Source organism: Mauremys reevesii, linkage group 13 (assembly GCF_016161935.1).
Source record: "Mauremys reevesii isolate NIE-2019 linkage group 13, ASM1616193v1, whole genome shotgun sequence".
Lineage (NCBI taxonomy): Eukaryota > Metazoa > Chordata > Testudines > Geoemydidae > Mauremys > Mauremys reevesii.
In genome coordinates, this window is record NC_052635.1 from 46,211,042 (window position 1) to 46,224,165 (window position 13,124).

The 13,124-nt window shown below is 51.0% G+C and overlaps 1 protein-coding gene across 2 annotated transcripts in view; it reads right to left on the bottom strand.

Moving 5' to 3' along the window:
* Positions 1-13,124, bottom strand: part of LOC120380599 (tyrosine-protein phosphatase non-receptor type substrate 1-like) — a 79,871-nt gene that overhangs the window by 18,377 nt on the left and 48,370 nt on the right. Inside the window, exon 1 of one of the 2 annotated variants that reach the window (XM_039498435.1) lies at positions 5,447-6,519. The exons of the other annotated variant lie outside the window; for it this stretch is intronic. Coding sequence (XP_039354369.1) covers positions 5,447-5,528 — 82 coding nt within the window. The 5' untranslated portion in view covers positions 5,529-6,519. Of the gene's footprint in view, positions 1-5,446; positions 6,520-13,124 lie in introns of those variants that run through there. 2 annotated transcript variants of the gene reach the window in all.

Here is a 13,124-nt window from a genome sequence, read left to right on the forward strand (position 1 = left end):
GCTACTGCGGCTGATTTATTTCTCCACCAAAAGTTCATTGAGAAGATAATTTTCCTTCTGCATCATGCTCACCACAGCAATGTTTGATTTAAATTACATCTACTAAAGAGGGGGCAGTTTCCAACATTAACTGTCTGAAACAAGCTCACCCTGGTCTTATCAGACAGCAAAACAAAATTCTGCTCTGTCCAGAGGAAGATCCTGGCTAAACTTTCCCAGTAGGAATGAACCTGTCAATATCAGTAGCCCTAGGCAGAGGGAGTGTGTAGGCTAGTAGACTGTACAGTGTGTAATGGATGTGAGAGAGCTCTCCTTCCTCCTCCCTCTCGCCATCTGTCGATCTCGCTGAAAGGCAGGCACTGTACCCAGAGAGGAGGAAGATGGGGGAAGTGTCTGCTCTGGAATCCTGGGGGGTCTGAGGAGCCTCAGGAACAGATATCAATGGGTCTGGATGTGGTTCAGCCAAGTTGTGTGTATTATTCATCGGTTTCTATTATGAATGCAGGCTTTCAGAGGGATGGAATCTGATCTCAGTTACACCAATGTAAATCTGGAGTACCTCCAGGGACGTGAATGGAATTACTTTGCATTTACACCAGTATAACTAGGAGAGGAACTTGGGCCATGAACTGTAACTGTTGGTCACTGTTGTTGAAACCCACTATACCTAGTCTCCAGTTAGGATGGCGTTTCCCCTCCCTGGCAGCCCCGCAGCTTCAAGCTACTCAGCATGGATAGGAAGTGGCAGAATACTAGAGACTTTCTTTCGTGCTCCTGGAACTCAAGCCCGTCTGTGTTTTGAAGTGAGGATCTGCAGGCAGCTCGTCCGTATCATGCACTGGCTCGTCCAACCCTATTCTTGCAACGTGTGCACATCTGAATGGCTGTCAGCTTCTAACTGAAGAGGAGTTTGTGGTTAATGAGTCTGTTCATTGTAGTCGCGTCCAACTGGTGACACACATTCTGCCACAGGTCAGCCAGTTGTGTTGTTGCAGCTGGTGAGGTCAGTGCACTAGATGTGGCTGTTTGTTTCAGATGGAGCTGGCACTTTGAGAGGAACCATCAGTGTAACTATGAAACAAACAGCCAACAGCAGCGAGGGTGTGAAGCTGCCACTAGCTTATCTGGCGGCTTTGGTTTCCGAGTCGTCTCTGTCCACGTTGCCCAGTTGTAGGCGCTTTGGGGATATATTTCAAATGTTGCTTTTGCCCAACCTGTATCAGCCCTTCTCCCCCATCCTCCCAACTCAGCCTCTTCTCCATAACCTGTGATGACCTGTTGGTCCGTAGATCAGACATAAGCGACTGCTGATATTAAGATTTACTGTACTGGCTCAGAAGCATTTGCAGGATGGGCACAGCACGCAAGCTTCTGCCACGATCTGCCATGCTAGCATTTCCTAGCTTCAACTAGGGGTATTTACATCACACATCTTACAAGCACACAACTCTCACTGGAGCTGCCATACAAAACGGGCCTACCTCTCAGCATGCCTATTGACAGAGTGGGCTAATTCATTCCCGGTACAATTCTAGCCATGTCAGCAGAGTAACTCCAGGGATGCATTTGGCCAAGTATTAGTTCAGAAATGGCTTGAAATGCCAAGACCCACCAGTGGTGTGAGTCCCTTCCCCTCATCACTATGAAAAAAGAGGAAGCTGAGCTGAAAACCCCTGAAGAGACAGGCATACCTCAGCATGCGAGCAAGAAAATGCAAAGTTTAGGCTGAAACTCCATTCCCTGCCACAGTTCAGTGACTGGATATTTTCTCTTCCTCTACTTATTTCCCCCACAATTAACCCCCCTCCTCATTATCTCCTCAGAGCAAAACATAAGCTCTGTTACAGGTGAGCTTCCAAATCCACCAGTATTTCAATGGGTTTAAAATCAGGCAAGAATTCACCCATCCCCTTCCACAAAGGCTTCTACTACCCAGCATGGAAGCACCGAGTGGGAAGGTTTTCAGAAAGTTTCTTCTAAGAGTCTGTGCAACACGGCTACTGACTCAGACGCTGATCATGTGACACACATACTGTACAGTGATCGAGATCATGAGTTCTTTCTGCTGCATCACACCCATGGAAAAGAGAGAATTTCCACAGCCAACTTCCACAAACGAACGACCCGCGGTTCCTCCCAAGGGAACACTCATTCAGCACAAATCACTTCCCAGGCACAGCACTGAACAGCTTCTTAGAAAACCCATTTTCCTAGGAAACTGGCAACTTGTGTTCTAGGACCCAGTCCTGCAAGGTGCTGAGCACCCTTAATGCCTTTAAAAATTAGAATTAAGGATCAGTTAAGGAGAGTTAAGCATGTGCCGATCCCCGCAGGATTGGACCCTTATGCTCATCTGCTGCAATCTACTTTTCCATGCTGTTAAATGTCAGGGTTAGCGAAATGTTGTTTTTAAAAGCACTATATCTCATCGCGTAAGGCAAGATCCTTGTAAGTGTGGAAATCCTTAGACCGCAGCCCCAGAACTTGTATGGTATAGAATTCATCATGCAGGGGGAAGTGGCGAAGGCTGGAGTGAATTACGATGCGCCGAGCCGAGCAAGGACGCAGCAGCCTGCACAGTGTCCCATGGCACGTGCTCAGCATCGTCTAGCCTCACCTTGAGTTTTGCTTGGCTTAGGAGAGCAGTAAGTTTTTTGTTGTTTGTAGTTTAAAATTTCCGGTTTGGTGAGTGATTAATTTTTTCTTTCTCCCCATTTTCAAGTAACTTGCTGCTAAGTGGGTTGGAATGGGTTAAGGTTTAATTGCAGGCGAGCTGCAGCGCTTGCCTCAATTCTTGCCAACAAAAATAGCTTTTCTTCAAAAGCAATTTAAAGTAACCCTGGAAGGAGCATTGTGAGCGTTACTAAGAGAAAGGACTTCACATTAGTAAAGAAATACGCAGCTGGTTTGAATATTTGCAGGCAGTGCCACTGTCATGTGTTGGAATGAGACAATTTCAACTGGAGAAGGAGCCCAGAAATAATTCACTAGGTACAATGCTTAAAATTCCCCGCCAGTGGGGATACCCAGTTAAGAAGATGAACAGGTGCTTGCTATAAATGAGGATGGAATTTGCAACTGGGAAAAAGGAAAAAAAAAAGCCAGGGATATATTTACACAGCGCTATATGGAGCCCCAGACAGCCTCTGGTGGGTTACAGGAAGGGTGTATTTCACGTGGGTGACATCAGCCGAAAGTGTGTGTAGTTCACGAGGGTAATGTCATCTGCTTCAACAACTCTTACTTGTGACCCGCTGTCCCCCCAGCACTGACAGAACCACAGGAACGTTTACCTGACTCCCCTACACAGGGAGACCTTAGAGAAATGGGACCCAGAGCTGCACTAGGAAAATCGGTGTCAGGGAGGTGGTGGTGGGGGGGGAGTCATGGCTTTGATTTGGCAAATCTCTAGTTCAAAGTCAGCTTTACCAGTGATCAGCCAGTGCCACTTCTTTGCAGGAAAGAAATATGCTGGGTTGTTGTGCCTTTTCCCCACCCCCTCAGAAACCTCTTTGTGGCAACTCTGCCTGGAACCCATCAACCTTAGACAGCAGTGGTCAGTCAGCAGGGAAAGAACCCTACACACACTTTCAGCTGAACATTTTGCCCTTATTATTAGCACACAGAACCCCGCTCAGTAACTGACAGCCTAGCGAGGTGCGTGCTCGCTCTCTCTCTTTTTTTTTTTTAGTCTCTGGTCAATGGCATTTTCTGGCTCATGGACTGGCATTAGAGGTGGTTGGACACTAGCAGGAACTAGCTACTCCAGCATCTTTCCTGTGAGGGCTTCCAATGAAATGCAGGCCTTGACTTTGGTCGCATATGTGGCCTTACATGAATTAGAGAAGGCAGGTCAACCCAATGGCTTAATCTCGAGATAGAAATAAAATTACTGACAGCATTTCAGCTGCAAGAGAAGCACCATTGAAAGCAGCTGCCGCAGGGCTCATTTCCTGGTGGAAGAGGGAGGTTTACTGACACTGATGGAGGGGAGGGAGTGAAAAGAGGGAAATGCAAACGGCAGGAAAAATAAATAAATACTTTAGATGCACCACAGTCACACCTTTCATCATAGATCTCAGAGCCTTTTGCAAGCATTAAACAAATCTGGCAGAGGCAGGAATGTGAGCCAGGAGCCCTGATTGGTGCTCAGATACCATGGGGTGAACACCGTGTAAATGCCTAGATTAGGCTCTGTCTACACTAGCACGTTTGTCGGCAAAACTTTTGCCGGTCAGTGGTGTGGAACCCCCCCGATCGACGTAAATTTCACCGCCAAAAGCACCGGTATGGACAGTGCTGTGTCAGCTGGAGAGCTGCTCCCACCAACAGAGCTACTGGCCCTGGTGGAGGTGGTTTAATTGTGCTAGCGGGAGAGCTCTCTCCCGCCGGCATAGAGTGGCTACACAGGAGACCTTACAGTGGTGCAGCTGTGGCCATAACCTAGACAGGGTCGAATGGAGCCTGGCATCAGTGTGTGCAACTTCCCTTGTGATGCAAACTTCATGTTGGGCGTAGTTTGGCCAGAAAACTGATGCCCAGTGGTGGAAGTTACACTGATTTGATGGTCAGTGATTGTGCAAAGCGAGTGAGATTTACACACCACACAGTGCAGGAAGGAGGTTAAGGAACAGGAAAAGCAACTATCAGCAGTGAGTAAGAAAACAGCTATTTTACAACTGCTCATTTTACAGCCTGCTACACAGGCTCATGAAAATTAATCTGGAATAAAATAGGGTGTGAATTTAAAGCAGATCAGATATTCCTGATTAACTCCCTATGTGGATGCTCTTATTCTGGACTAAGAGCATCCACACTGCCTGTTAATCAGGAACAACTTCCTATGCAGACATGCCCTTAGTTGCTCTTCTAGCATGCTGCCCGTTGGTGTGTAAATTACACCAATTCCGTACATTGCCGGAATGGCAGATTTGTGCAATTTTGACCAATTCACCATGTACCCCCATCTGCTGACGAGCTCGCATCAGCCCTACGAGCGATTGGCCAGTTCAGAGCTGCTGAATTCAGCCCCTCGTGCCCCTGTTTCACCAGGGCAAGGCAGAGGTGTTTACCTTGTAGCAGAATCCATGGATCAGAGCAAATCAAACAAACCCCAGCCATGAGCCAAGCCACACAGTGTAATCCTGGCTTCCCAGAACCCAGGCGGAACGAGGGGGCCAGAGCCCGGTTACCACCATCCATAGCAGCCCAGTTACAACCCCCCCCCGCCCCTTTAATTCACATCTGTGGCCCCCTCCCCTGCAGCAGTGCTGCGGTAGTTAAAGGTCAATACGCATTTATATTGTGCACCAGCCACTCCTGGCTGGACAAGGTTTCTATAGGGGACCCAGACACCAGGGAAAGGAAGAGGGGGGACGGGACAAGATCAAGACAGGACCCAGCGATCATTCCGCCAGGGGTATCCCGCTCTGGCAGCAGCACTTACCGGCCCGGCCGTGCAGGGCGAGGAGCAGCAGGCAGGGCAGCCAGCAGGCAGGGCAGCCGGGACGGCTGGCGACAGGCTCCATCGCTGGCCCCTGGCAGGGGCAGACGGGAGAAGAGTCGCGCGAAGAGCAGGGTCCGGGGCCGGGCAGCGGCAGGAGGAAATTGCGCTGGCGCCGCAGCCCGAAAGGAGGAGGAGGAATCGGCCGATCCTGCCCGCGGAGCCGCCACCCACCTGCGGCAGCCGGCGGGTTGTGCCCAGGCGGGATCCAAATCCCCGGCGCGGTGACCCCGGCGAACCACCCGCCTCCTTCAGTCACATGCCAGCGTCTGCAACGCCCCTCGGCGCGGGGAGCGGGCGGGAGCCCGGCGCACCTGGGCTGCGAGCCGCGCGGGGAGCGCTCAGCCCCGGGGCGCTGCAGCCGAGAGCCGCGCGCCCTGTGCGTCCCCGGGAGCGGCAGCGCGGACCCTGCAGCCCGGCTCCTGCGGCCGCTCCGTCCCCCCAGTCCCCGCTGCGGCGGCTGGCGCTGGGCAGACACCCGCCTCCCCCGCTGCCTGGCAGGCAGGACTGGGCGAGACGCTGCTGCCACAGCGCCCAACACCCCCGCCCCCGGGGTAAGGCGGCTGGCCGGGCTGGTGCGCCGGGGCCCTGCCGGGCTCCGCACACACTGGTTTGGCTAAGGTCACCCCTGCCTGCCTGAATCGGCCCCGCGCTGCGGGCTTAAGGTGGGCCGGGCGAGTTCCCTCCCCTCCCTCCTGGGCTCCCGGCCTCCCCCCTCACTTCGGCTGCTGCTGGAGCAGGGTGGGGGCGGGCCCTGCATCGCCCATTGCCTTCGCCAATCGCTTCCCCCGCCAGGGGAGGGCGTGGAGCCAGGAGCCCGCCTTGGTCTGCACCAAGCCTCTCCCGGATGCTCCCCCTGGAGCCCAGGGAAAGGGCGAGGAAGAACTGGAGGGCAGGGCAGGGAAGCAGGGGGAGGGGAGAGGCTGGGCTTCCCAGTGGTTAGAGCACCAGTCTATGACAGGGGTACTAGTCCCTGTTCTATCCCTGACAGGTGTTTGTCCAACCTGCTCTTACAAATCTACAATGATGGAGATTCCACAACCTCCCCAGGCAATTTATTCCAGTGCTTAACCACCCTGACAGTTACGAAGTTTTTCCTAATGTTCAACCTAAACCACCCTTGATGCAATTTAAGCCCATTGCTTCATGTCCTGTCCTCAGAGGTTAAGAACAATTTTTCTCCCTCCTCCTTGTAACAACCTTCTTTGTACTTGAAAACTGTTATCGTGTCCCCTCTCAGGCTTCTCTTCTCCAGACTAAACAAATCCAATTTTTTCAATCTTCCCTCCTAGGTCATGTTTTCTAGACCTTTCATCATTTTTGTTGCTCTTCTCTGGACTCTCTCCAATTTGTCCATATCTTTCCTGAAATGTGGCTCCCAGAACTGGACACAATACTTCAGCTGAGGCCTAATCAGCACAGAACCGAGCAGAAGAATTACTTCTTGTGTCTTGCTTACAACACTCCTGCTAATACATCCCAGAATGATGTTTGCTTTTTTTGCAACAGTGTTACATTGTTGACTCATATTTAGTTTGTGATCTACTATGATCCCGAGATCCCTTTCCGCAGTGCTCCATCCTAGGCAGTCATTTCCTATTTTGTGTGTGCAACTGATTGTTCCTTCCTAAGTGGAGTACTTTGCATTTGTCCTTATTGAATTTCATCCTATTTACTTCAACCCATTTCTCCAGTTTGTCCAGATCATTTTGAATTTTAATCCTATTCTCCAAAGCACTTACAACCCCACCCAGCTTGGTATCATCCGCAAACTTTATAATTGCACTGTCTATGCCATTATCTAAATCACTGATGAAGATATTGAATGGAACCAGACCCAGAACCGATCCCTGAGGGACCCCACTCGTTATGCCCTTCCAGCATGACTGTGAACCACTGATAACTACTCTCTGGGAACGGTTTTCCAACCAGTTTTGCACCCACCTTATAGTAGCTCCATCTAGGTTGTATTTGCCTAGTTTGTTTATGAGATGGTCATGTGAGACAGTATCAAAAGCCTTACTAAAGTCAAGATATACCACATCTACCGCTTCCCCCCATCCACAAGGCTTGTTACCCTGTCAAAGGAAGCTGTTCTTGACAAATCCATACTGACTGCTGTTTACCACATTATCTTCTAGGTGTGTGAAAATTGTTTGCTTACTTATTTGCTCCATCTGGGGTGACAGCCCCACCCTGCCCCGAGCAGAGCAGTGCGGCGAAACACATTCCCAACTGCGAGGGGCTCAGAGACATCGGTAATGGGAGTAGGGTGACCAGATGTCCCAATTTTATAGGGACAGTCCTGCTATTTGGGGCTTTTTCTTATCTAGGTGCCTATTACCTCCCACCCCCATCCCGATTTTTCACTCTTTCTATCTGGTCTCCCTAAAGGGAAGCTCTGTGGGGCAGAGACTGACTGGTTCCGTGTCTGTACAGTGCCTGGCGTAATGGGGTCCTGGCCCAGGACTGGGGCTCGCAGGTGCTACCGTAATACACGTTAATAATGGTAAGCACCTTAGCTGGAAGGGTAGGAAGATGTGGGGCTGGGAACAAACAGGGGAGAGAGGGAGAAGTGGGGGAAGGGAGGTGTCTCTCTGCAACCTCCTGGAGAGCGGATGGGAATCCCTTGTTAAATTCCAACAGCTAACTGAAGGGAGGGGAGAGGTGGTGTCCCTGCCCCCGACAGCACCGACCCCCCCCCCCCATACACAACCATCCATGCCAGACAAACCCCCGACTCCCCTGGCCCTCACCCCCAAAGCCTGGTCTCCCTCTCCCCTACCCACTGCCCGGCCCTCCGACTCCTCAGGCGCTAAGAGGAACCCTTCCAGCAAGTGCACTGAATAGGAATTTGGTTGCCAAGTGGTACCGACTCCCTCCCTGGTATGGCGATGAGGAGAGCTTTGTCTGAGCGGGGAAACGGATGAATGGATGCCCCGCGCGACGTGCCGTTTGTCACAGGCTGACAAGGCCTGTTTTCCATCAATGGACAAAAGCCCAGGGCGGCAAGGGAGGAAAGGGGGGAAGTGTGAGGCTGAGAAGATGGAGGTGATGGGAGGGTGAAAAGCGGAGGAAGAGCCCGGCAGAGGAAGAGAGTGAAGGGAGAAGGCAGAGTTTGGTTCTCCCTTCTCACACTGCAGCATGTTCATGGGTACGTCAACACTGCGATAAAACCCCCGTGGTGCCGAGTCTCAGCTGACTCAGGCTCACGGGGCTTGGGGCTGAACAAGCAGTGTAGACACATGGGCTGGCGTCTGGCTCTAAGACCCTCTCCACTCGCGGGCTCCAGCTTGAGCCCGAATGTCCACACTGCAATTTTCTAGCCCTGCCGCTTGAGCCCTGAGAGCCCAAGTCGGCTGACCCGGGCCAGCAGCATCCCTGCCACGGGTCTTTGATTGCAGCATAGCCATATCCCGAGTGCTGTGCGTATTCCTGCAAGACCCCGGACCCACTACGCTGGGGACGGCGGGCATGGCATTGCTACACTCCTGCGCTTCTCCTCCCACACACAGGCAAGCACAGCCTCCACTACTCATTCAGACCTTGGTTTTCTCTGTGAACAAGGGGCCAGTTGTGGCCTGGGCGCTTCTTCCTGGAAATGAACAATGATCAACTCACTGAACAATGGTTAGCTGGTAACAATTTTCATTTGCTGCCAATCTGGGTCAGAAGAGATGGAAGGACCTACCGGGTAAGGCTGTGGCTGCCCATCGGGCCCCGAAGGATTTCACCGCTGTACCTGAGCCGACCCTACAAGCAATATGAATGCACAGCACACAGGGAATCAACACAGCCTTTACAGAGGGGGCTGGGGAGTGGCAGATATTTGGGGGAGTCTTTGCTGCTGTTTTAGCTTCTTATAAGAAAGAAAAATCCTTTTGATTGGGGCCAGATAGACCAAATATTTTCAGGCTCACACTGCATAAGACAGTTATCCATACCCAGGAGCAGGAAGAGCGCAAATACCAGCTAGCTCCTGTCCCATACTAGACTTCAGCCAGAGGGTGGCTGCAGACCTTGCTCTGCAACTGCTCTTCTAGAACAAGAATCATTCCAATGTTCTGGAGAACTTTGCTGTAATTCTTCCAGCAGCCTGGCTTGCAGCCTCCCTCCGCCCCCATTAACCGTAACACTCCACCCTTGGGAGGATGACAGAGTGCCTTAGCTAGTCTCTTGATTTATGTCATGCTGTAAACAAAAAACAAAGCTACCTCAAGAGATTTGGAAATGGTCCCCCAAGCTGGGCGCATTGTCAGCCCATGTAACTTCATGTTCTTATCACTACAACCCCTCTCCTCTCTCCTGTAGTTTGCTACACCCACGTGTTGCATCTGGTCTTAATTTGCATGCTCTTGAAAGCAGGGAACGTGTTTTCCTATGTGCCTGTGCTGTGCCTTGCTCAGTGAAGCCTCAAACCTGATGAAGGGCTTCTGGGTACTACCATAATGCAAATATCTTTGTGGTCAATATTATTCCAGTGGAAACAGTGGCCGTCCTATGTAAAAAGAAACTTGCTACCTCCATTTTTATCTCCTCCGTCTGTCTGGCAAGCGTGTAAGTGAGCAGCAGGGAATGGGGTTTGTGAGCACACTGGAACCATTTTGTCCCACGTTCATGCTTCATCTGGGGCTTTTTGTAAGGCCAGAGGAGCTTGGTCTGGGCTTAAAACAATTCCTTGCACAGTGGTGGGCATGTGGGATCCAAATGGAAAGCAGGGGGCACTGGGCAGAGGGTTATTAAGATCCTATAGTTGATCCTCTTATAGAAGCATAAGACACCCCCCTCCCTAGATTTCGATTCATTGCACCCCCCAGAACTGAATTCTGGAGCAGTTGGTGCTGGGCGGACCAGAAGGAAGGGGGAAGATATATGGGTGCGATGCACACAGCTGTCTGCCGCATTTCTCCGCCCTGATGGTTATTTTTAAATGGAGCCAGAATTCCTGGAGGCCTGTTTGACTTCAGCATGTCTGGGCTGTTCTCCTGCGCCGTGCTGAAGGTTCAGACAACCTGTTTTGAGGCAATTACAAAGTGGAGACAGCCCGTGTGCAAGCAGCAGCTACAGAACGGTTAGGAAGGGAACTTACAGAGCTAAAAAACATTGCAAGGAGGAATGTGCTGAAGCAAAGCAGATGGCTGTGGCGTGAGCGCCTCATGGAGCTAAACTGGTGTTGCTCCCCTATAAAAAGCACATGGGCAGGCCGGTGGGATCAGCATCTGCCCCCCGCCCCGTCCCTCCTGCCCAAGGCTGTTTGGGTTGGTTACACAAGCTCCCATCAGAGCGAGTGGTGTTTTCTGGGCCCGCCCACTCAGGAGGCCCTTGTGCCGTAGCAGGGGCTGCAGGTTAATAATCTGTTTGCAATGAAAGCGCCATTTCCCCTGGCTGCTGAGCGCCTGCGACGGAGCGAGAGCTCAGAGCCTTTCAGGAGACATAATGCCGTAATTAGTAGTTTCCTTCGGAATCAAACACCCACCGTTAGCAGGCAGCTTGCTGCGCTATTCATCGGGGTGGGTTAGCGCTGCCAGACGTTAAATACTATTATTGGGCAGCCAGGCTCCGCTCGACAAGTTTAGCTTCTGCTTTTGCTTCCTAATTTAATCTGAAACTGCCACTTGAGCTGGGGTGGAGGCATTGGATTTTAAAGGCCATTTTTCCTTAGTCAGCCCCGCTGGCCTTTCCTATCTGCTTCAGCAGCCATACAACCAGGTGGCTCTGGCACCCGTTGGTGTTAAGTTGCTCCTAAGGAATCCAGACCAGGTGCTGGGAGAACTCTGCATTCAGGGCCGGGTTGCAATAATAAATAACTCGCTGCTTGCAGGGTTTGCTTGGCCGGTGTAACTGAAGAAGAGGAAGCCCCAGGTTTCAGTCTTTCAGGAGAGCTTTTCAGGAACAGGTTTGCTTTCGCAGCTTCCAGGGCTGGACCTAGGAGCTCTCCATGCTTTCCTGAGGAAGCATTACCAGGCCAGTGGCAACAGTGCTGGATATTTGAGCCCTCTAAGTCTATGGCTGGATCAGTCTCTCTGTGGCCTTCGGGCCTTAGACTTTTTTTTCAGTGACCCCCAACAAACTGACAGTCCCAATTCTCTTTCTAAGAAGTTGGTTGGGGTTTCAGTCTGTCCCCCGTGACACAGGAGCATGAATGAAATCTGGTAAATAGCTCAGATTATTTCTGGACTCAGAATGTCTCCCTATTTTATATTATGCATTCTTCAGGAATTGCAGCAGGAACACTTAGCTGGTATGTAGCACCACCATGGTGTTTATTCATTACACCGCAACAAAGGCACGTGCCAGTGGCACCAATTAGGAGGGGCAGCGGAAAATGCAGTTCTGACAAAATCGAAGTGCTTTGCAATCATGTTGATTTTGTCTAAATTTCATTGGGGGAGGGGAATTCTGGCAATGGAAAACATCCCTTTTTGAAATGAATGTTTCATCATGTTAAATATAATTTTAAAAGTTGAGATTGAAACTAAGTTTCATTTTTGTTGAAACAAAATATTTTAATGCAAATCTTCCTTTGGAGAATTTTGAAACTTTGGGGTTTTGTTCCAATTCAAAATGAAGCCAATTTTCAAAACATCAAAATCCTTCACAAAATAGAATTATCGTCCCTGCAGCCAACACGTATGTGTGCAGCTGTCCACTATTAGAGGGTACACAACAGATGTGTACCATGGTCCCTCTACTGCTCGTGGGGACAGGAGATTTCCCTCGAGCTTTAGTAGAAAGGGCATGTGATTTTGTACTGGAAGATCTGAGTTCTACTCCTGAAACTGCTGTCCAATCTGGGGGGCACCATAGTATCAAGGGACATCTGGGCTGGCCACAGATTCTTGACAATACTTGAGTATTTATCCAGCACGTTTACATGTCTAAGCACTGTGCCAACATCAACACAATTCCCTCCGGGAGTGGGTGAGTAGCACTGCCCCAACTGACAGACTGGGGCACATGGAAAGCTGGAGGGCGGCATTTTCAAAAGTGGGCGCTGATTTTGGGTGCCCAGCGTCAGACCCCTCAAGCTGATTTTTCAGGGATGTGGAGCTCCCTCCTCTGCCGTCGACTTCAATTGGAGTTGTGCCCACTCTGTGTCATTGAAAATCCAGGTCCAAGGTGCCGCAGGCTGGGAACTCAAAAAGCCAGTGGGGAGTTTTGAAGACTGTAGCTATTTGAAATGCCTCCTTCTCATTCCCCTCGCCAGTGGTGTCAGAGCCAGGATCAGAGCAGGACTCCTGGCTTCTGAGCTCCATGTCCAGTCCAGCATAACAGTGATTTTCAGCCTTTGCTCCATCACGCCGCACTTTCTCAAAGGCACTGAGTCTGGAGCCCACCTTCCCATGCGCTAGAGACAATGGTAATAACCTAGCCAGATGCTGGTCTCTTTATGGCTATAGCAGCCTTTTCTCTGATGCATCTCGGGACAGGCAGCAGCAGGTTTGTAAGCAGAGCGTTTATCCAGCTGGGGACAAACTGACCCATGAGGCAACCAGACTGTGACTTGTGAATCCCTCCTGAGGAACGGGGCCAGCATGGGCAGAACCCTGTGCCTGCAGCCTGTTCTGCACTGAGTCCCTGTACTCGCAGCCTACAGTCCTTTGCCAGCAGGGCCCTAGGG